This window comes from Oryzias latipes, chromosome 11 (assembly GCF_002234675.1).
Source record: "Oryzias latipes chromosome 11, ASM223467v1".
NCBI classification, from domain to species: Eukaryota; Metazoa; Chordata; class Actinopteri; order Beloniformes; family Adrianichthyidae; genus Oryzias; species Oryzias latipes.
In genome coordinates, this window is record NC_019869.2 from 11,489,107 (window position 1) to 11,512,809 (window position 23,703).

A 23,703-nucleotide genomic window follows, 5' to 3' on the forward strand; every position below is an offset into this window, starting at 1 on the left:
GTGTGATGGTGTGGGGGTGTTTTGCTGGTGACACTGTTAGGGATTTATTCCAAATTGAAGGCATACTGAACCAGCATGGCTACCACAGCATCTTGCAGCAGCATGCTATTCCATCCGGTTCGTGTTTATTTGGACCATCATTTATTTTTCAACAGGACAATGACCCTAAACACCTGCAGGCTGTGTAAGGGCTATTTGACCATGAAGGAGAGTGCTGGGGTGCTGCACCAGATGACCTGGCCTCCAGAGTCAACGGACCTGAACCCAATGGAGATGATTTGGGGTGAGCTGGACCACAGAGTGAAGGCAAAATGGCCAACAAGTGCTAAGCATCTCTGGGAACTCCTTCAAGACTGTTGGAAGACCATATATATATTTGATTAAACATATGAAGGTGGCTGTGACAAAGTAGTTGTATCTACTTGTCACCTGTCTGTCATAGCTCATCACTTTTAGACACATCATCCACAACCACCAAATGTCCAAGACTGGTTTGATTTTTGTAATGTTTCTTTTTTTTCAAACGTTATTGAATGTATCTTTTCAATAGACAACAATGCAAAACAGCAACAAGGAAGGAACAAGCCAGGGGGTTATTACATTTTACACAAATACATTGAAACTGATGCACAGATCAAATGTTTTAATTGTTTTCTTATTAAGATTTTCTTATTGTGTTCATAGATTGTTTGAACTCATTGATAAAGAGTGAAAAATGAGGGGTATGATTTGTAATTTTGTAATGTTTCTCACCTTCTCTTCCTGGTGCACAAGGAACAAAATGGTGGCAAAGGCCTTCACTTCCTGTACAGTAGCTGGGTACAGGAAGTGGAAAGAATTTGGATTTCTTTGTATATATCTTTTATTGTAATTTTTTGAGATGTTTGCAGGACTTTAACTGTATTATTTACAAGACATTTCTATCTTTGTTGTACATTTTCTTTATTGTTTGTTTAAAAGTGGCTTCCCTCCTGGGCGGGGCCAGCCAATTAACTGGAGGCCATAAAAGAGAAGCTCAGTGTAAAGGGAGAGCATGAGTAAGGTGTGCAGCCAAGGTGTAATAGAGAATAAAAACCTGTTCCTGGTTTTGGGGTTTCGGGGCCTGTGGAGGGTCATGGAGAGGAGCAGTTGCATCTTAAAGGGAGCAGAGGTGTGTCTTGCATTCCCCTTGAGGCTCACAGGACCACCTTAAGAAACGTACCATTGTCATCGGTGTGGTAGGTGTATCGGGAAGTATTTGTAAGGATAATGTCAGTTACAAGCTTTTATGATGTACGGATGATGCTGCCCTTACGGCATACTCTAGTCAAGTCAAGTTTTTGCTCCTTACTGACCACCCACAAATGTTGCATGTACGGGGTATGCACGTGATGCGTAAGTAGGATGCTCAGAGTCTAATTTCCAAAATTCTATTAGTCAAGGTGCACACAAGGAATGCTTATCATTTGACCAGCACTAACAGACCCCTTGCACACCGCGCAGTGTTTGGGGGGGCTAGAAAAATACGTAGCGTGCTTGCATCTCACCTACTTCACCCTTACTTACCCTTGTGTATCGTGAAAATGTTTTCTATGACCTGTTGCCCACACCATGCCCCCTAAAATAAAAGTGTATTTTTGCCCTATGACCTCATCAAGAGGTCTACGACCTTGATGTTTCATAAATTTCCCAATGATGAATTAACTGATTCCAAAGCTTCTTTTAATGTGTGGGGCACTAAATAATGCTCTGTAACAGTTATTTTTGTTAGAGTGTCGCCTTTTTTCATCTGTGTCAGTGTTACTAATTAAAATCCCTTAAACGACTGTGTATTTTTTATTTTTTCTTGTAGGATACCTCCTGCTGGTGGATGAACTACTTGTTACTCTTACCTCTTTTATTCCCATCAGATGAATCACTTTGTGGATTTTCTTCTCCTGTGATTGACTCTTAAATGCCCTCTCAGCTCATGTCATGCTTGTGTGTGACTGTCAGCATTATGGTTTAAAATGTTCAGGCTGTCCATAAAAAAAACCCCAAAGCATCAAGACGACCATCAGTCAACATCTCACCTACCTTTCATACTGCTGCAGGACTCACCTTTTCATTGTGTTAGTTCCTCAGAATTCCCAGTGCTTTTTTTCCATCAACAGCTATATACTTAACAAGACTGGAATCAGATAGGCATAAACATCAGCTATTTTCTTAGCAAGGATCTGGCACTAATTGGGCTTCACCTCTGGGTTCTCTTGGAATGCAATCAATCCATCCATCTACTGTATCTTCCAAACCCATGGTTGCAACCGTGTGATCCCAGGGGTCACAGGGTTTTTAGAGCCTATTCCAGCAACTGTTGGGTAAAGACAGGGTACATCCTGGACGGGTTGCCAGACTGTCGCAGGACGGAATGATTCTATATTCAAATGCCCAAGCAATTCAGATTTTCAAAGCCCATCCTTGCTTTCATCTCTGCAAAACACGAGTTGAGGTTCTATATCCTTATTTATCCTCATTTATCCATGATCCCAGGGTCGCAATGAGCCAAGATCCAGTGTGGGTCCTTAGGTGAGACCCTTCGTGCTGCTGTTTATCTGGGTCTCCCTAAGCCTTAAAAACACAGGGTTGTGTCAGGTAGGACATCCGGCGTGAAAACTCTTTGCCAAACCTCCTGTACGAATCAGAAAAAGCTGATTCGCTATGGCATCCCCTAACGGGATAAACCGAAAGGTGAACAACATCCATGATGCCATCTAGCTCTTCTCAAGCTGTTAAAGATAAAATTATTGAACACTTTATTTCTTAATCTATTTCAAAATTTTCCTTGAACCATATTCCAGAAAGACAAAGAAATTGATGATAAAGACAATAATCTTGTTGAAATACTTTCATTGCTTCCTTCACAGCTACAATGAAGCCTGATGTGGGAAATATTTAATTCCACTTTTCAATGCGTTTGTTTAGCTTCATGTAGCTATTTTGTCAGATTAAATAACCAAATCATGAGTTTGAAATTGTTGAAGCGATTTTGACATCAATGTCTTTTAGATGAGGAACTCATATTTAGTTTACATTGTTAAGTTGCACATTTTTGTTATTTTGTTTGATCACACGTAGAGCTGGATTTACCTGATTGGCCCCATCAGGTGGCAAAGGGTGATGTCAGTTTAAGTAGATGACAGCATGAAGCTGACTGTAGTCATGTGATGGGACTATTAAATGAGCTAATCACCCACTATAAATCTATGTGAGTGTGTCATTGGGATTAAGCTTTGGTAATTGAGTGAGTGTGTTGCTTGGTTGTTGGTTTTAATTTAAAAGTTAAGATTACTTTTTTTCTACTAAGTTTGTTTAGATTAACTTTCTTTTTCTTTGCTATTATATATATATAGTGCTCTTTCTTCCTTCATAGATCCATGAAGGAATCCATTGATAAATAACAACTTTTTAGAAGGCTCACATCGTTCAAATCCTGTAAATACTCCATAATCGTCTGAATTATTGAGGCAGCTTTGCCTGCATTCTGAAGTAAAAAAAAGCCAAACAAAGCAAAGAAATTCATCTGCAAACTCATGAAAAAACATCTGCAATGGTCACAAGCCTCATAATTGTATGTTTTGTTTTAAAAACATGATTCAAGCTCATAGTTAAGCATTTTCGTCATTTAAATTGAAATCAAAAAATGTCCTAAAAACTCTGTTTTGTGTCAATAATTATTAACTGTTTGTGCAACTTTAGCATAACTGTTTCAAACTGTTTGGTATACGATCAACAAAAACTAAGCACAGTTCTACAAAAACGCGTCTATTGGCTTAATTCCTCTTACTTGCTCCTTTATCTCTCACCAAAAGAAAAAGCCACATTAACATTACTTTGATGTAAACTTCATTGTATATTCTAACATGTGCTAATGTAAAGTAAGCTATAAATGGTGACAATATAGAGAATCTGTCAGGCTTCGTTAACACTATTCTACCCATGACAAAAGTTTCTATTTTTACCTAAATGATGAATAAAAAACGCCATTTCCACTCAATACTAATGTGATCTAACTTAGAACAAAAATATCTAACTTAATCCACAGGGAAATCTGTGGTAAGAAAAATAAACTTTCAAGTTCAAAATAACAAACACTGCAATGTTTTAAACCTTTTTGCAGACTTGAGTTAGAGGTTTACAAATACGTTTTAACCATATTAACGCATAAGAACCCAAGGCGGCATCTCTGTAACAGAAAACCATCAGAAATGTGATCTGTGGTCCACTTAGTCTTTGGTATATCCCACATAATTTTTATTTAAGGAAAAAGGGTTCTTATGGGTTAAGCAGTTATGAAGCATTACCCCAAGTACTAAAAAAGTCATGTAAATTCAATATTGTCGAAATGAATGTGACAATTTGTAAAAAAAAAAAAAAAAAAAAAAAAGTACATCAGTTTATCACAGAGAATACATGTTCTGCATAACGGTTGTTTTTTTTTTTTTTTTTTTTTTTTTTTTTTAACCTGAATGGTTATTCATTCATTGTCTGTCAGAGTGCTGTAATCATGGCTGATAAATGCCACAATAAACCCACATAGCCTATCACAAGATTTTCCACCATATGATGCCAAACTTATTATGAAATGAGTTTGACAAAGGAAAACTTGTTGACCTTTTGAACTGGAGGGACTCATTAGTCACAATATCGACAGAAGAACCCATCTTTAGAATCTCACACCGCCTTATAGGGGGAAAACTTATATATATTATTATATATATACGTTATAATATTAACCTTTCTTGCTCTGGTAACATCCGAGATAAGTTTCACAGAAAACTATCATTTTCATTCAAAAGTGCAAACAGAACATTTTCCTATTTGATTGCAGCCTAAAAAATATAACAGGAAAAATGATTTTTAATTAACTATGTGAAGATTTTCTTTAAAGTTTGTGAAAGTTGAAATTACTTACATTTAAATAACTCGTTAACTAAACTAAAATAACTAAAATGTGTTAAATCTATACAAAAAAAATTAGGTCTGCATGTCTGCTGGAGTGTCTGGGTTTATGTATCAGCTCGATCCGCACGCTGCCCCCCCCCCCCCCCCCCTTTTAGTAGACCGCAATGATTTAGAAGTTCAGGAATCCCACGTGACGTCACAGGGGGGTGATGTAATGCTTCTGTAAATAGATCGTATTGTAATCGCGCTCCAGTCCAACGTGGTTCCTCCGCGGAGCGCCGCTCGTCCCTTTCCGCTTGTTGGTAAGACTCCGTCCGCTTTTCATTCACAGGCGCCGCATGACCCGCCGTCTCCCTCCGCCGCTCCAAGCCGCCGGTCCGCCTCGCGCGTCTCTCGCTTTCATTCACTTCTCCTCTCCCTGTGAACTTTTTCGAGGCGTCCCGGTTGAGTCCCCCGCGCGGATGAGCGCTCGTGCCCACTTGTTGTTGTTGGGGGTGTGTGTGACAGCACTTTTCGTGAAGCGGAGCCGGTGTTGTTTATTAAGTTTAAACGGGCAGTTTGGAAGTTGGAACTAAGCGGATGATTTGAGGCTGAAGCGCCGCTTCATTGAGTTCGGCCCGGTTCGGTGCCGCTGTCATCAGATATGGAAACTTTGGCAAACCGTAAGTAGCTGCAGTCGGAGCCGGGGATCAGGACTCAAGGCATGATGGTTAAAAACAAACACAAAAAAAATGTTTTCATTTAATCCCCTTTTTTTTCTTCTTTTAAGAGGAGATTTGGTTGCGGTACAGATTATACATTTAATTATTAACAACTGTAAATCTGACATTAATCCTGTTTAATGTTGTGTAGGAATTATGCATGACGTCACATTGTGCCCAATCTGACAGAAGGTTGTTTTTTTCTCTTCTTGAAATGTGCTGAGTCTGCTAATCTGCTGGTTGATGATTATGGAAAATAGGATTAAAGTCAGAGTCTTTTGAAAAAGTTTTTCAATGATTCTAACAAAAATATTAGATTATTTCAACTTTAATGTGAAATACGTGTTGCTTTTGCTGGTTTCTCACACGTTTTCTCCTGCTTTGCATCAGTAGTCACGTCCTTGGAGACACGCTCACTTGTTGTAGTTTGTTACACGTTTGCACAAACTCACCTATGAAGTCACCTCTATTCGTCCGGGGTTGGAAAATGGGGGCTGAGGCAGGTTTAAACCTGTCAGGAGGAGCGCTCAGCCCTCCCCTCCCCTGCTCCTTTCTCCTGCCTTCCATTCACTCTGCATCTCCTCCGTTTCGCTCACTTTCGCCTCCTCATCACCCGTGTGTTTGCTCCTCCTGCCTTCTTCCTCCGCTTTCTCCCGTCAGAAGCAGTTTCGCTCCACCAAGAATAATAATTCAGTCTCATGTTTTCCTCCGTCAGCCAGGCACTGACCTTTTGACCCCTAGCGTCTTCTTTATGGAAGCGTATTTGGTTGACAGATCGCTCACAGCAAAACCATGGACATCAATGAGTTTCAGAGCAGCAGAGCAGCTGAAATCCCCATCAGCGGCTTCATATCTTCATCTGCCCGGACTGAACCCTTCTGCATTACTCTTCTTCGTCTCTGCTTATATCTTTATCCACTGAGGACTTGACGTGCGACTTCAGCGAGCGCTCAGCCTTTCGTCGCCTTCGTATTATTAACCACATGGCGATGAAAGCCAAATTGCAGGCTGAAAAACGCTGCGTCGCTCTTAGACGGTCGGCACACAATAACCAGGAAAAAAGTGAGGACCACAGTCCAGGGAGGCTTTGCCGTCTATACGGTGCTCGCGTGTAACAGATAATGAAAGGCTGGGAGGAAAAGACAAACTGATTGTGTTCACTGCGGCACTCGTCGTAATAAAAGTAAATACCTGGAGCGCACAGCAATGTTCTCATAAGAACTGACTGTGGTGCTCCTGCTGGCAGCGAGGGGATCATTTTCCCCAAGATGATGTTGTGTCTCAGAGTCAGAGATCCATCATCTATCCTGTTACATTCTGCTGCCTCATTGAAGAGCCGGTATGGAATTTGTCATGCATTGTCTGTGTGGAGATTTATATTTGCATATCTAGATTTCCTGCTGAATGAATTGGAATGGAAAAGCCTGAGCCTGATATATTGTTCACCCTTCTTCTGTTTATGCAGGCCTGTGGATGACATGAATGACAAACAGGACAGGCCTTATTTGTGCGGCGCTCCTGGCTGCTCACAGGTCAGTAAGATATCTATCCAGCCGCTTTTTGAAGCCCAAAATGAGTAAAAAATGATTTTTAAAAGGTCACAAGAAGTGGTTAAATGACGAGAAATGTGATTATAAGGCTAATTAAGTCCCACTCCGATGAAAATTGAGTTTTTAGGGTCTTTAACGTGGCATTTTTCTGATGATGAAGGACACATATGACGAAAATTAAGCTTAAAATTGCATTTCTGAGTATTTCTTTACTCAAATTAGTGTGAATCAGGAGCAGTAGTTTGAAAAATGTCACATTTGTGATGTAAAAAAAAAAAAACACTGGGCGGGCCTTTCTGTTCTGAGCTCCCAGCAACAGGGAGGGGGGGCGGGGTTGTTCGGCACCAACAGTCGACTTATAACTTCCTAATAAACTACAGAAACTACGTCCTTGAAAAAAAACAGATTTTTTTAAAGATTTTGACTAAAAACGGCATAGTCCCAATTAAAAGATCATTGTGAACGGTTTCACTAAAGATGATCGATAGAGCCAGATCGCTCAGTAGACTGTTTCGCATGAAACCCAGGTTCGCTTCCGTTGGGCGTGCAATGACCTAAATCCAGTGAGGGTCCTAAGGCAAGACCCTTAGTGCCGCTGTGTATCTGGATCTCCCTGTGTCTTGAAAATACAGGGTTGTGTCAGGAAGGGTATCCGGCGTAACCACAATCTCTGCCTTTTGTGCGTATCAGTGAAAGCTGACTGGCTGCGGCGACCCCTAACAGGATAAGCTGAAAGGTCAACAACAAATGATGATAGGAGTGTAAGGCCTCTAAAGAACTAAAAGGTTTCAGTTATTTAGGAGTGAAAAGATTCAAAATAAAGCTAGAGGTGTGTAGCATATTGTATGTTCAGCTCCTGCACACATCTTCACATGTGATTCTCCGTCTGCAGCGCTTCCAGCTGGAGGAGCATCTGAACATCCACAGACACAAGCATGAGATGACTCTCAAGTTCCCCTCCATAAAGACGGACACAGCTTTTACAGGTGAGAGCGCTGCACTAATAGCATTTCAGCTGAGGTCGTCCTTAGTTGGCTTTTTTTTCCAGTTATTAGTATACCCCCCCTCACTCCCACCCCCTTCCACAAATTAATCTACTAACTAACTGCTCAGCTCACGCTTGTGTGAAGAAAACCTTTTTTGAAAAATCCTGACGATACAGTACACGCTATCAAATCAGATAAACCTGAGCCGTGCTTTGTTCCCTCTGAAACACGGCGCCTCGTGTTGCAGCATGTTTCAGGAGACATCCACAGCGGGGACCCACTCTGATTTGTTCTGCAAAAAACCCAATCCCACTTCCAGCATGTTCACCTCTCTCAATTATTACACAAGCGCACACCAAATTGAAAGTTTTTTGGAAAAGTAATGAGTGACGGGGAGCAATTTTGGAGGTAACCAGCCGTTTAGCTTTGAGCCAGACGACTGGAAAACAGAGACGTACACGGATCTATTTGTCTGAGAGTGGATGAATCAGAATGGAGCGGAGCAGGGAGCTTTTGGTCCGCCCGTTTTAGTTTCTACATCAAAAATATTTCATCTTTTTCCGACAACGTATTTTTGTCGGATTTTGATTCACAACGTATTGCATAAAGAAATACTAAGAAATTAAATTTTAACAATAATTTTCCTGATAGATGTTGTTTATCATCAGAAAAATGCCACAAGATCATTTTAAAAACCCAATTTTCATCTTTGACATATTTCCTTGTGATTTAATTTAGTGAGTTTTAGGAGAAAATATTATTTAGCTCCTTCTAATTCGCATCAAATTTCATAAAATCTGCGTTTAAACACTAAAATTTCTACCATCTGGGCCTATTCTATTTTTTAATTCGAATTAAGTTTTGGAAAGTGATGATGATATGGAATATGATGAATATGTTCTCAAGGAGAGTACTGTACCCTCCTATCTGATTTGCAGAGGGCCTCAAAAAAGATCTTTATTTCTGCTTTTAGTTATTTAAAATCATGTTAAATTTACAACTAAACTGCTGCCCTTTTTGCCTGCTTAGTTATTTCTTTTACTTCATTTTCCCTACAAAATGTTTATCAAGAAAAACTATTTGAAATGTTCTTTTACTTTGATTGGTTGGTGATGTTTTTTTTTCATTATTATGTCTATGATTGTAAATAAATGTTGTGATCAAATTTGAAAAAAGGTTAAAAACATCACATTCTGGTACAAAACAGCAATTTATCATCGATTTGGAACACACAAGAAGCTATTTGATTAAAAAAGAAAAGAAATAAGGGGTCTGGCAGACACTATTTTATACTCATCCAGCTGCACATGACATTTCAAATATTTGAAAACGTCTGGTTTTGCCAATTTTTCTTGAATTGGGGTGATCAACAGACTTCAGTCTGACCGTCCAAACTCAGCCGTGTGTATGATTGCAGAAACAGCTGTCTGGGTGCAAACATCAGCGTGAGATCTAACCCCTACAGACTCTCCCGCTGGGCCCCGCCGCCTGTTTCCCTGTCCTGCGGCATATCTCTCCTCCTGCAGGAAATCTCATGTCAAAACAAAGAGCCCCGATGACCTCTGACCCCCTCTGTGTTTAGACGGCGCACAAAGACAGACTGATGTTATCAGAGCGCGCGGCTGAGATGAGGCTCGTCTCTCCTTTCTGCATTAAAAGCTGGCGATTTATAAAGCAAATGCAGCAGGAAGATCTCTGCAGATTTTTCAGAAATCTCTTTTTTGGTGACGTTCTCAGACCAGACGCCGACGCCGACCCGATTTTTGCAGAACTGTGAAGAGGTCGGTCTCTTCAAGGAGATCGAAGAGGAGTTCCTTCAAGCGGAGAAGGAGGAGAACGAGAAGCAAGTAATTATGAAAACGCACACCTTCAGGATCATTTTCATGGAAGGATTCAGAGCAGGCAATGAAATGAGATATCTAAGATTGCATTTGGGAGCTGTGTTGCTTGTAAGGAAGGTGTTATTGTTGTTGTATTTATATCACAGCAAGACGTGCTATAAAATAAGCAGGTAAACCAACATGCTCACGCAGGCAGACATCGCTGTCATCACAGCCTCAGATCGTAAAACACACACGTGCTGCTGTCATCACATATTGAAGTTCCAAAGAGTCCCAGCTGTTCCTGCTGCTCTTTGCAGACACTCTCCCATAATGGGCCATCCTGTATGAACCAGCACCCGGTCAAAGCCCAGCTTCAGCTGCAGCACCCCCAGCCGCTGCTACAGCACCTGCATCACCCTCAGAGCCATGGCGCCATGATGAGCTGCAGCCTGGCGGCCCAACAAGCTCGGTCCTCCGCCTCTCAGTCGGAGTCTGTCGTCACGCAGGCTTCTTCCTCTCTCACGCATTCAGGGTAAGCAGCATTCCCTTTACCCTTTAGAAACAACGTTAAACATAGCTCAGCCATGCGTGTTTGGGGCTTTTGCGTTCGAAAAAACCTCACGTACACACGTAGCTGCACATGTTTTTAAGACAGTTAGTTTGGGCTTTACGTACAAAAGGTGCGGGCATTGAACGCACGGTGCAGTAAAACCAGGTCCCGCTTCAATCGGGGACTTGGATTTGCTAGCAACGTATGGACGGCGTCCGTTTTGAGCGTTCTTGAACCACGTCACATACCCGGTGGGTACGTAGCTTTACACCCCTGGCCTAAAAAGTCTTCCGGACACGTCGAACTTCCCACCGAGGCCCACCGGTCCTCACAAAGTCAGATATTAGGCTAAAAAGGGTTAGAATAGAATGCATATTCCTGGAATGCACATGGACGAGTCTATTTTAATTTATTTGTCCATCACACGGCTTTTCATTTCCTGTAGCTCTCCTTCATTCCGCCTGTCTGATGCGATTTTCAACATGTTATCATTCATTCTGTCCGGGCTGACTGGCAGTTCCCTCTGCATCATTTATGAACTCATTAATGATCCGAGGAGGAAGAAAATCAAACGTCAGTTTATGTTGGGAACCAAATGGACAGAGGGGGGAAAGAGAACCAGGGCTCCACAAGCCCCCCCCCCCGACCCTTCACCACCGACTTCCTCTTCTGTTATGTCTGTGAAAGCTAAACTAGACTGGAGCCTCTCAGTGTCAGGCCAGCTCCATGGCTCCCTGGTTATCACCAAGTTGAAGAGTCAGATTAGAGGAGTTCCTGTCTTTTTCTTGACCAGCTTCCATAGACTGGCCCTGACCTCTGCAGACAGCCCCCCCCCCCAGACGCTTATACTTATTCTGTGAAGTGGATCTGTTTCAAAAGTCCTTCAAACTTCAAACCTTTTTATTGTTTCACTTTTAAAACCTGCAGGGTTTCATTCCTGTGTCTTAACACATCTGCATACGTCACTTCCTGTTTGAAATGATAGTGAAGGGCGAATGTGTTCTTAAGCCTTTTATAGTCACCCATATATATATATATATATATATATATATATATATATATATATATATGCTAATGCATTACCTTTTGCACACAAAAGAACACATTTTTTATGAAGTGTTTGTTATTTTAATGAGTTATTTTCCAACTAGGAAGTAAAGTGACTCGAACTCCGCCTTTCTCCCCGTGTGGGTGCCGCCCATTTAATGACATCAACCTGGAGTTGACCTCAGCAGTGTGTCTGCGTCTTGCTAACGAAAACAAACCACATCCAAAGTTTTGCAAAGATAGATGTGCATATTGTTCATATGTAAGAAAAGAGTTTAGCCGATCATTAGCTCCTTGGAGAAAGTGGGCGTGTCTGTGTTAGCCTGAAGGCGGAGCTGGCAGTACAGACTCTTCCTGGAAGGGGCTTTTCCTCACTTATCTACGTCAGCGGTCCTCAACCCCGGGCCGCGGACCGGTATCAGGTCATTTGGTACCGGGCCGCACAGAAAGAAAAAATTACTTACATTACTTCTGTTTTATTTACTTAGGAATCTAAAAGATGTTTTATTTTGAAAAATTGCCTGATTCTCTGTTACATCTGTCTATGTCACTCTTGACGCAGGGCAAGGCGCTCTTCTTGGTCACGTGATAAGTTACTGCTAAAATGAAACCTAGGAGCTAGCAAAAAGAGTAAAAAACAAAAGGGGCGAGGATGATGACACCTGTGCGATGCACAACGTTGTGCGTGTCAAAATAAAAGCTTGTCTTGTCTCTCGGCCTCCATCATCGTGGCATTGGAATAATATTGGTCCGCAATGTCTTAGAGGCCGGTCTGTGATAGTTTTGTCTGACATCAAACTGGCCTGTGGTGCTATAAAGGTTGGGGACCACTGATCTACGTCACAATGTGAGAAACAGCTCGTTTTTGTGGGTTGGGAGGGGCTGGTGCTCAGAGCGCAGGATTTTAGAGGAGTACTCAGAAATGCATGAACGGATCAAAATACCCCTTTGAGGTTTCTCTTGGTGAAGAATGAACATTATAATAGCCTTAAAAGCTCAAAAGAATGATTTTGCATGATAAAGGCCATTTAAAACATCAAAATTAAACAGTTACCAGGAAAAAGGAAATTGTTTTGCTGTTTGGATCTCCTGAATGGTTTTCCATTAAGAAATTCCTCCATACTCCAAAAACATCTGTTAATTATGCCAGAGTTTTAGGGCCCTGGTGAGAAAAAAAATGTATTTTTGTTCCTCATTTACAGGAAAAAAATTTGAAATGTCGCGATTAAAGTCGAAATAGATTTAACTCGCTACAGCAAGGTTTTCTGTTTATCGGAGCCTAGCTTTAAGATGAAAGATGTGGAGCTTTTTGTAAAGCTCTATTTCCGGATAGGTGTCAAAAACAAAAAAATTGTAGAAGAAGGAGCTCAGAAGCCCATTTGGGTGTAGATGGTCGCTGCTTTATTTTCCTTCTCAATCAAATACCCAGAAGTCCATTTGTCACCTCATGCCATAAACCTGTCGTGCGCACATCATCAAAGCGGAAGGTAAACAGTGATAGATATGTCCTCTCCTCCAGATGAAACGTCTCATTTCAACATAAAACAACAAAAATGAAAATAGTCTGTTATATTAGAACGTTGAAAATGCCAAAAAGTGCTCCTCCTTAGATGGAAGCGTCACACAGACTTGGAGATCTTGTCTTTCGAGGAGAAAGAAAGGATCGAAGTGAATTTACGGCTTTAAATCTCATAATTTTACTTACTTTTTTTGTGGCCCTAAAACTCTTTTGTAGTTATGTGATCATTGAAGCTAATAAAAAAATCATTTTGTTTTTGCATAGTTTTGACTTAGAATGAGCTATGTTTAAACACTAATGCAGAAATTTGTGGTTTCTGAATGAACAGTTCCTTCAGAGTTCATTAGAACTACTTTTTGGGTTAAAGTAATGTAAGGAGATTTACGGGGATCTAAGAGGGTAATGATGACGAGAGGACTGATAGAGAGAAGAGAGACAGCTTGAGGGGGAGTTGGAGGGAAGCTGAGGGCTCACAGTGGGGGATGGAGAGACCCGGGATGCCATGTGCTGATCTAACCGCTCTGGCTCTCGTCCGCTCGGACGGCGTGGGCTTGCGCTGCTGTGCTGAGGTCATCAGCAATGATGTCATCACTGATTCAGGGAGTTTGCTGCCCATTTTGGATGCAACAAAGTGCACACATCCCAAAACCGTGTTTGTTAAAAGTAACCACAACAGCTCTTCTGGGCCTGCTGCCAGGCAGTCAGCAACTGGGTCGCTATGGAAACCGGACGTAAACAGTGGAGGAAACAGTCAAAGCTTGCCCACAGTTCATTAAGTAAGACTTTGTAGGTTTCTCTGACAAACATGTTGTCTAGATCAAGCTGGCACTCAAACTGACCACTAGCTGTGTTCTTACTGTCCTGCTGTGGCCTGCATGGTCCAGGACAGATGTTTGGAGCTGAGTCTCACCACTGACCGACTTCTGCCTCTTTGGTTTATCTAGTCTTCTGTACATATGTCCCAGAAAGGGCTGCAATTGTTGGAAGCAGCAGACAAAAGTCCTGCTGCTGCCTGAACAATGAAATGAATCAAAGGTGTAGAAAACCTTTGCTGCATTTCTCTTCAGAGACTTTTTGTTTTACCTTCAATGAGAGCGTTTTTATTAGAACTGTGACCATAGAAAAAAAGTAAAATGTGAAAAATATAAATATAAAAATAAAAGGAAAGTTTGAGTAGACACATTTCTATATGAAGGGGGAGACGTAACCAGAAATGTTATTAGCTGCATTTATGAGAAATATGTAAAAAATGAAACTTGTTGACAGTTTTTCTTGTTGTGGCATGATGTTAATGTACCAATTTGACTTGATCTTTTGTCTTAAAGCAAAAAATGGAAATGTTGGAAAAGTAAATTGGGAAAAAATACACTGTTGTTCTAGAGTTTTTGCAGTTTTGGAGACAGAAGAAAAGAAACCAGCTGCTGCTGTTTTATATTAGAGCTATTTAATGAAATGCTACAATGCAAAGTGTAGGTGGTGGGCATGCACCGATTGGGAAGTTGGGAAATATGACGTCACCTATTTCCTGAAGTAAAAACCCAATAAATATGAACATTTTAGGACGACCATTTATGAAGCCACCATGTTCTTATGATGGAAACCTAGAGGATTTATATAAATAAATGTACATACAAATTTTCTTTCAAAATGCAATGCATTGTGGTCTGAATTCGCCAATCTAATGAGCATTGACGCACGCTAGTTTTTCGCAGAGACTTCTGGGGTCTTTTTCCTCTCCATCTTGCTGTCGTCATAACGTTTCATTAAAACTTGTGGTAAATGTCTTCTACAAAAGAGAATACATGCCGTCATTGACATGTTCTTTTCCACAGACCTGTTTCTGGGGCGCTGTCCTGCCACCTTCACATGCGGAACCGCCACAGACAACCCCTCACAGGTTCCTTACCTGGACCACTCCCAGACCCCGCCATGCAAGGAGCATCTGCTCAACAAATGAACGTGAGGATTAGTCATGCTCAACTTCAAAAGAACTAATCAGCACTTGTTCATTCATTTTTTTAAAGTCTCCAGCTTCATTCCATACACATTTTTCACGCTCTTTCCTGCGACTGTTTTCTCTTATTCAGGTAGAAAAGCAGATGTCTTGTGCAATGAGTATACAGGCTCCTGTACATCACCCCCCCAGCTCCTCACCTCAGGTATGAATCCGTCACACAGTGTCTCTGGTTATTGCTGCAAAGAAAAATCTGATATATTAGAGAATAAGGTAAAGCAAGGGAGCCTTATGTGTACTAAACCAACAAAACAACGCACATCAATCGGTTCACTTTGTAATGATGATAGAAACATTTGACAGTGACAGAAAGAAGGTTCCCAACACAAGACTTTGCTTAGTTTATGAATAAAATTACAAAGGTTATGCTTGTAACAGCTCAAAGCTACAATATATTTCAAGTTCTTTTTTTAAAGGACTAACAGGTACCAAAGCAACAGCTTTGTATTTTATACTCTTACTCTGACCTGATTAGAAAAAAATTGTTTTTCGCCTCAAATTTGATTTTAAATGACTTAGAAACCAAAAATAACAAATCATTATCCTTTTACCGCCATGCTTGATAGATAGCATTTTGTGTTGACATGCCATGTTTAGTTTTTCACAAGCCGTGAAAAACTATTTCTATCTTGATATCATCTGTCAGAAGGTGTTTGTTGCTGAGCTCCTCCTTCTTGCAATCTTTCCCCCTTGTTCTTGTATTAACACTCCTGGAAGCTGAAAACTAAGCAAACTGGGATCACTCTCACTGATAATCAGTTCATCTAGTGCAGGCCTGCTCCTTCCTAATCCTCGAGATCTACCACCTTGCCTGTTTTCCAGCTCTCCCTGCACTGCTTGCTGCTGATTACCTTGACCAGGTGTGTTCATTCAATCAGAATGTGGGGGCATCTGATTGAGCTAATGAGCAGCTACCAGCTGGAGATCTGGAAAACAGTCAGGTTGGTAGATCTCAAGGACCAGGAATGAGCAGGCCTGATCAAGTGCATCTAAGAGACTCCACCTGGATGCTAATCATCATTTTAAGCCCTTTTGATAAATCAAAGATATAGTTTTTAAATCAAAATTTCAACATAAACAAAACACATTATGGTGTATTGCAATAATTAGTCATGCTAATGCAAGTTAATGCAACGAAATACAGTCCATTAAAATGATGTTTTTATCATGTTCTTTTTCTGATGATGGAGGACATTTATAAAGGAAATTAAGCTGATTCTGAGTATTTCTGTATTCTAGTTGTTGTGAATTAACAGCAGATGGAAAAATGCTGTTTAAAAAAGATTTTATAAGTGAACTAGAAGCTACGCTAGCGAGACACAAGCTCCCTGCTCCGCTCTATTCTGGCGCTATTCTATTGGGAGACAACTAGATCCATATACGACTTTGTTTTCCTCGTCTGAGCTGGAATATGGCCGGCTGGGGCATAAGGGGCTGTAAGCTTGCAGGGGACCATGTAAATAGAGAGCTCTCAGGTATCGGTAACAGGGGATGGGGGTGAGCGTACTCCACGCCGGTCCCACTCACAAATTACGAATTTCTAATGAACTCCTGCCGCTCTCGCTGTTCCAATAGATCAAAAGGTTGTCAGAGTCAGACTTTAAAGTATGACTCTTTTGTTCTCAGACCTGGCAACTCAGACAGTTCAATGAATTTCCTTTATAAACTAATTATGATCACATTTTATAAACATAATTGATTCTATTCTTCAACTGATCCCTTACCAGCCAACCATATCAAAGTTGGAATCCTGCCCATAGATCTGCAGCAGCTGTAAAACTTTTATTTTGAAAAATGTATTCAGTGCTATTAGGTACCAACGTGTTAAACCGAATCCTTCTCCTTTGAAACCAAAGGAGGTGTGCTAAAATGCCTCAGTCGTACAGTAACGCCATGCTTAGCTCAACTGGAAAAGTAAACATTTGACAAGTGGCTCAGTGTTTCATATACAGTTTTTGTCCTCATTCATGGATCCCTCCAGACAAGAAATATCAACCCGATGTGTCATCCAGACAGAGGAGACCCATGATGTAATGCAGGGCCTCAGGGTTGGGGTGTTTCTGTGTAGTAAACAGAGCTGAAACACTCATGTCCTATCCTGCTTCGTGTACGTGGCTGTGCATGTGTTTGACGGGCAGGCTGGCTGGCACAGACAGCCCACTGACCTCATCCTTTGGCACCCGCTAAATGTGCCTCCCTCTTTTTTTTTTTCACTGCTGCAGGGTGAAGGCGGGGTGGGGGTGGGGGGGTGGAGGCAGAAATCTGCTCCTTCTCTTAGATGTTGTGTAACAGCCAGCAGATAGCGATGTTGTCAGGGATGCGGAATCGGGAGGGGTGATGTCATGTTCCAAACATGTCCTCCCTCTCCAGCGCAGTGCGTTAGATGAAAGGTGAGATGAGGTCTAATTTAGAGCGGACCGTCGATTTAGTCAGGTGACACATCGGAAAGATAAAGTGTGAAGTTATCAAGCTGCAGCATTTCCACTGGAGTGCGTTTTTCTTTTTATCAGCAGTTGTCTTTGCCGTTGTAATGATGGACTACAGAGAATACCTGCAGAGAGAAATTATACTTTAATATTTCAGGTCTGACACAAAGCATGTTACTGCTTTCTCAGTTTACAGCTTATTTGAATTAGTTCTTTCTTACTTTTTCTCTCCAAAAATCTAAATATTTTACTTTTTGTCTGCTTTTGACCACCAAAAAACCTGTCTGGTTTTCGTTGCTGCAAAGCGGCACTAGTTCAGTAGAAATTCACCTCTTGAGTTGTGCAATTGTTAGTGCAGAGTAAGCTTGTCCCCACTTCCCATCACCCATCCGTTTACACTCTCTCCTGCTAGCTTACAGCCCCTCACCAGCCGTAGAGTATTGAGCCAGATGCCAGCTATAGACCAGTAAAACAAAGACATACGTGGATCTATTTGTTATCGAGTAGATGCATCAGAATGGAGCGGAGGAGGAAGCTTTTAGCTCCTACATCACACCTACAATCTTTTTCAAAGGACAGTTTTTCCTCTGGTCCTTATTATCAACAATTTGAATAAAGAAATACTCAGAAATGCAATTTTAAGCTTAATCTTCTTTATTTATGTCCTCCCTTATTATAAATACCAGAAGAACGTGTTAAGAGCATGCACAGCTATCTCCTTTATCTGTAATACTTCTCTCCATTCGTTATGTGTACATAAGCTGAATTTTATTCAATTAAACTTACTTCAGCAACTTATTTTATCTAAAGCAGACTGTCTGTGTGCTAAAGGGTTGCACCGCCAAGAACAATTCATGCTGTGGTCAACAGACTTGCAGCAAAAAAAAAAAAATGGGACGAAACAAAAGAAACTTTTATACTGCGAGTATGGTCTTCATGCTGGATGGAGCATACGCTTATATGGTGCCCTCCAACATCGTGCAGGGGTTAAATTACACTCCATTCACACATTCATACTCATTCATGCACCGATGGTGGCAGAGCTGCCATGCAAGGCGCTAACCACGCCACTGGGAGTAATGTGGAGTTCAGTGTCCTGCCCAAGGACACGTCAACACACAGGGGGTGGGCAGAGCGGGAACCGATCCTGAGGAAAAAAAAGTTTAATGCCCCTAGCTCAGGGGTCTGGAACCTTTAAAAGCTAAAAGAGCCATTTGGTCCAGTTTCTTAGAGCCGCAAAGCCCCACCTCGCTAATGAGCAAAATACACTTCATTTAGATTTTTATGGCTATTAATCCATTAATTTATTAAAAGCAGCTTTTAAATATTTACAATAATTAAATGACAACCCTTTTATATTTCAATTTTTTTACTTTTTACAGCAGCACATACAAATTCTTTTCAAAATAAATTAGATTCTGCTGCAGCAGATTTGCAACCATACTTTAAGAACTTTGTCTCCAAACAGCAAATTGACAGAAGGTAAGAATATGAGTTTGGACTTATTCTAATAATAAACTTAAACTTCATCAATTTGATTAGTTATCTGACACAAGGGCATTTTAGAAGAAGGGTAAAGCTCTCACTTAGTCAAACGTCAGCAGTGGTCAAAAAAAGAATCATTTTTACTTGTTATATCACCTCATTTTAAAAGTCTAAAAGTACATGACACAACTTAACTAACAAACCTATTATGTATTCAATCTTTTAGCATTTTTCTTCAAAGCCAAAGACCATCAATGACGTGATAAAAGACGTGTGGCGCCGGGGCCTCAGGTTGCTGATCTGCCTGTTCCCCAAAACACAAATGCACCAAAGGCACAGCAGAAACTCTAGAGGGATAAAAACTGAACGGTGTGGCTCAGTCATTCAGAAAAGAAAACACATTTCTTTACTCTTCCCTTTCTTTCGTGCTTTCTGTTCCTCATCGACTAACTTTAGACATTTGGAAGGCTAAACCTCACTGCGAGCTTTTAATCCTTCAAATTTAAACTACATTCGTGAAAAAACCACACAGAGGAAACAGTTCCTTCAGCTGTCATCGTTCACTTCTTCTGTTTTATCTTTAGTTTGGGGAATTTATTAACCCTTTTAGGTCAAAAGACTTAAGTCCTAAGGAAGTTATTACATGCTAACGTCTAAGTGAAATTTGAAGTACTTTTAGATTAAGTCAAAATAGAATCACTGAAAAGGTTTTTTGTTTCTATGTGATTCATCAATGACAGTTAATAAAGGAAGAATACATTAGTAGTTATTTTAGATTTTTGTTCAATTTCTATACAGGTTCCCTTTTCAATGTTAATTTAAATTAAGTGAAGTTCTGGTTTAAACAGTACATACGGCGTGAAAAGGTTAAACAAATTCTATTTTATTCAACAAATTCTCATCCGAGTCCCTTGTTTCCAGTGTTATAAGCTAAGTTGACTTAAAGGGAAAAATTACAAAGCCAAAATGAAAAGATCTTCTTAAATGCAGCACTGTAGGTAAAAACGTAAATGGAACCAGAGTTTAAGAATACTTGGATTTTCTAAACCCCCCCCCATAATGGAAGTGTAAGGCTTTAAATTCTTTAAATGTGTGGCTAAGGTCAAAATCCTACACTAAAACAGAGTTTTGGAGTCTAGATGACATGCGGGGAGATTAAACCATAATTTAAACCTTTGCATGTTTACATAATGTTTATTTTGACAGTTTGATAGAGAAAAGTTCCGTTTTTTTACTTTGAAATGGTACAGATTGACATTAAACTCAAGCTAATTCTTTCATTTTTCAACTTCCAAATACTTTCTTGATTGTATACATCGTTCTCATGTTTCTCCTGCAAATTTGAGTAAAAACATTACTAATCTGTCAATTTTTGTTGGGTTAGTTCATTCATTCATCTTCTAATCCGTTTATCCCTTTCGGGGTCACTGTTCTGCTGGGGCCTATCCTGGCCACTTGTGGGTGGAGGCTGGGCAGGACGTCCTGGACAGGACGCCAGTCTGTAACAGGGCCACAATCACACACCCATGCACTCTCACACTTTGGACAATTCAGAGGAACCAATTAACCTATGAAGCATATTTTTGGATGCTTGGAGGAAGCCGGAGTCTCCGGAGAGAACCCACGCATGCACCGATGTGCTGGGCCACCGTGCAGCTCTGTTGGGTTAGCTGAGATGTAGAATTACTTGCCCGTGTTATTTTTGTCAGATTTGTGCTACGTGTTGCAGAAAACTGCATTTAGAAGGTCTGCTGCACAAAGCTGCTCTGCAAAAACAGGCTCCATAGAAAAAAATCAAAAACGATTACCCTATCAGCAGATTTCCTCCAAATAAGTAAAAAATAAAAATAAGTAAATAGTCTTTCTAAGATCTCCTATTTGAAGAAAAACATTCCAGTCACTAAAAAGACAGTTTTCCCAAACTAAGATAATTTTGCTGTTAAAAAACTTTGTTGAGATAGAAAGATTTTTTTCCTTAAAGAAGAATCTTTTTAACTCTTTAAGATTAGTTTTTGCAGTGTGAAACTGTAAGATTAGACTTAAAAACCATTTGTATTTAGTTGATGTATTTTCTATCTTTACACAAAGAGAGTCAAACAGATGGTGGGGCACCATTACCAACAGCAGCTCCCAGGAATCCCCCCCGTCAACCACATGGGTCACATGATGGAGATGATGTCACACCGCCACCAGGCCCCTCCCTTACAACACCACCATCACCTCCCTCATCATCCCCAGCTTTCAGCTCCACCCCTCCCATATCAGCAGCGATGTCATGCTCCGCCTCATCAACGCCACCAGCTTCATCAGTCAGTGAACGTACCCCACGCTCACCATTCACCGCCTGCACATGTGCACCAAGGCTCACCGCCCGCCCCTCCACTGTCCACCGCACCGCAGGTGCAGCCAAAAGAACAAAGTACCTGAGTTGAGTAAATGCTTTCTGGAAAACTCATTTTTGGTTTTTTTTGCAGTTATCCCCACTTGCACAACAGATGCAACTCTCACCGCACTCCCAGCATGCAGTGCAAGCAGCAGGGAGCTGCAGCAGTGGTGGAGGAGGCAACCGCCGCAGACGGAGCGTCGAACAGGACCCGGATGAGCGACGGCAGAAGTTTCTGGAAAGGAACCGGGCTGCAGCCACCCGCTGCCGGCAAAAGAGGAAACTGTGGGTGTCGTCGCTGGAGAAGAAGGCTGAGGAGCTGACGCACACAAACCTGCAGCTACAGGTGGGAGGCGGCCCGAACGCAGCCGAGTGTTCCCACTGGAGACTTCAATGATGCTGAAAGTGTTTTTTCTGGGTCTCCAGAACGAGGTGACATCGCTGAAGTCAGAGGTGGGGCAGCTGAAGCAGATCCTGCTTACCCACAAGGACTGTCCTGTCACCGCCAGGCAGAGAGAGGCACAGGGGTACCCCCGTGAGTAACCCCCACTTCTCTACAACTCCCCACCAGCATTTCTGAATCTATAAGCCTCTAAAAACGATTCAACGCCATTATACCTGAAATATGCCAATGGACACATAATGGAAGGTTTTGACAAAGCACATCTCTGAACACCAAACATGTCACAGTGTCCAAATGTAAGCAGTGCATTTGATTCCTGCTCCCTCCAACTACAACCTTTATCCTATATTTGACCAATCATGCTGCCAAATGGCAGTAAAATGCTCTGGAACAACTTTAACTTTAAAAATATTGCACCTTAAAACTGATGCCTTAGGTGCAACAAAGAACAAAAACAGACATTTTTCTTTTTTTATACCATTTGAAACACACAACACAAACTCACTCCAAGAAGGGACAACCAGGGCGTTGTCAGTGACTTTGACAGCTCTTTCTGTGTCCAGCTGCAGGGGTGAGTCCAGGAGGAAGTCCCACCCCTGCAGGTCCTGGGTCTCGCATGCAGGCAATCCAACACAACAGCATTTCCACCTCCTCGACGGCTGGAGGCGACACCGGCCGCGGCCCCCAGCCGGGACATTAAACTTTCACGCACAGACTGAGTCTCATAATTATTGAGAACACTGACTATCAAACTTTTTGATCAGAGAAAAGCCCAGATTTCATATTTCTTCACATCAGGTCCCACTTTGTGAGCCTTTTTTAAAAACTGTGATGGTTGCAACTAGATGCACAAAGTAGCAGGTTATTTTTGTTTTGTTTACATCGCTTTAAGCATTACCTGCCAGCCATCTTGTTCTTTGTCTTGCACTAATTTTAAAAACAAAAGGTCTTTATGAGTCTGTATAACTAACTGAGCAGCTGCAAGAATGCACCTGGTGCCTTTTTAATTGAAGCAAAGGAAGTTTTGCAATAAATAATGTATTTGTTTTGACTAGAATAAATGACTATCAAATGATATATTTAAATTTCTGTGACTTTATGGTCGTGTAAATAAAACAAAACCCATTTAAGAAGCCATTTGATTAAAAAAATGCCGACTGTACAGTGTTTCCTGACAGGTACACTTTTGTAATTTGTAATTTTGATTCACTCAAAAACTTTGTATTGCACTTCGATTCAAACCCCAGTCGAAACATTTACACTTAAATATTTTTTTTGTACTGTAAAGATGTGGACAATCGCTGTAAATGTAATACTGAAATAAAAAGAGATATTCTGGTAATGTGTTGGGATTTTTGTGTGTGTGAAACTCAAGTTGTGTTTGTTTTGAAGCAGGTTTTGAGAAAAATACCTTTCACAATAAATGTGCACTCAGAATGTGGTCTGCTCTGCCATCTAGTGTCTAGTGTGGTGTCATGAGTGCTCAATAAAACTTTTCAATCACAAGTTTTGAAAAATCATTAAATTCTCAAATTAAGGGCAAAATTTAAGAAAATTTGTCACTTTTTTTCCTGATTTTGTGTAGTTATGTGCACGTTCTGGTCTGTGAGTGTGATTTGTGGAGCGTTCCACCCTGGCAATTCAGACACTTGCTTAACCGTTAACAGACCTCATCCTTACGCACAGGCATCACAACCACTGCAACATCTAGATTTATGGCTTCATGTTCAAAATGTTACCATCTATCAGTTATGTTCAATTTGATTATTTTTTTATAAGGGAGAAAAATACTGTAAAACAGATGTTTGTAGTTTCTGTAAAGCGGTTAATACTTTTTCCTTCCTTCTTTGGAAACACTCTCTTCCCCTTTAGAATAAGTGCCTTGCATGAGATCCT

General features: G+C 41.0%; 1 protein-coding gene across 3 annotated transcripts; it reads left to right on the forward strand.

Moving 5' to 3' along the window:
- Window positions 1-5,133: 5,133 nt before the first annotated feature.
- On the forward strand, window positions 5,134-23,149 carry LOC101173798 (cyclic AMP-responsive element-binding protein 5). 3 transcript variants are annotated; one of them, XM_011480879.3, is made up of 11 exons: window positions 5,135-5,222; window positions 7,087-7,153; window positions 8,064-8,157; window positions 9,895-10,004; window positions 10,298-10,512; window positions 14,929-15,055; window positions 15,184-15,255; window positions 21,110-21,421; window positions 21,496-21,750; window positions 21,831-21,939; window positions 22,371-23,149. In XM_011480879.3, the coding sequence occupies exons 2-11, from the start codon at window positions 7,100-7,102 to the stop codon at window positions 22,505-22,507; spliced, it is 1,485 nt and encodes a 494-aa protein (XP_011479181.1). In that variant the 5' UTR covers window positions 5,135-5,222; window positions 7,087-7,099; the 3' UTR covers window positions 22,508-23,149. The 3 variants fall into 3 exon arrangements, with proteins under 3 accessions (XP_023815639.1, XP_011479181.1, XP_011479182.1); XM_011480880.3 differs by lacking the exon at window positions 5,135-5,222 and adding an exon at window positions 5,229-5,582; XM_023959871.1 differs by lacking the exon at window positions 21,110-21,421 and having other exon boundaries at window positions 5,134-5,222.
- The last annotated feature ends 554 nt before the right edge of the window (window positions 23,150-23,703 follow it).

Coding starts and splice junctions, on each gene's coding strand:
- LOC101173798 (XM_011480879.3), top strand. CDS start 7,100: ATGAATGACAAACAGGACAGGCCTTATTTGTGCGGCGCTCCTGGCTGC. Junction 15,256..21,109: donor CCCCCAGCTCCTCACCTCAG/GTATGAATCCGT, acceptor CTTTACACAAAG/AGAGTCAAACAGATGGTGGG. Junction 21,751..21,830: donor ACACAAACCTGCAGCTACAG/GTGGGAGGCGGC, acceptor CTGGGTCTCCAG/AACGAGGTGACATCGCTGAA.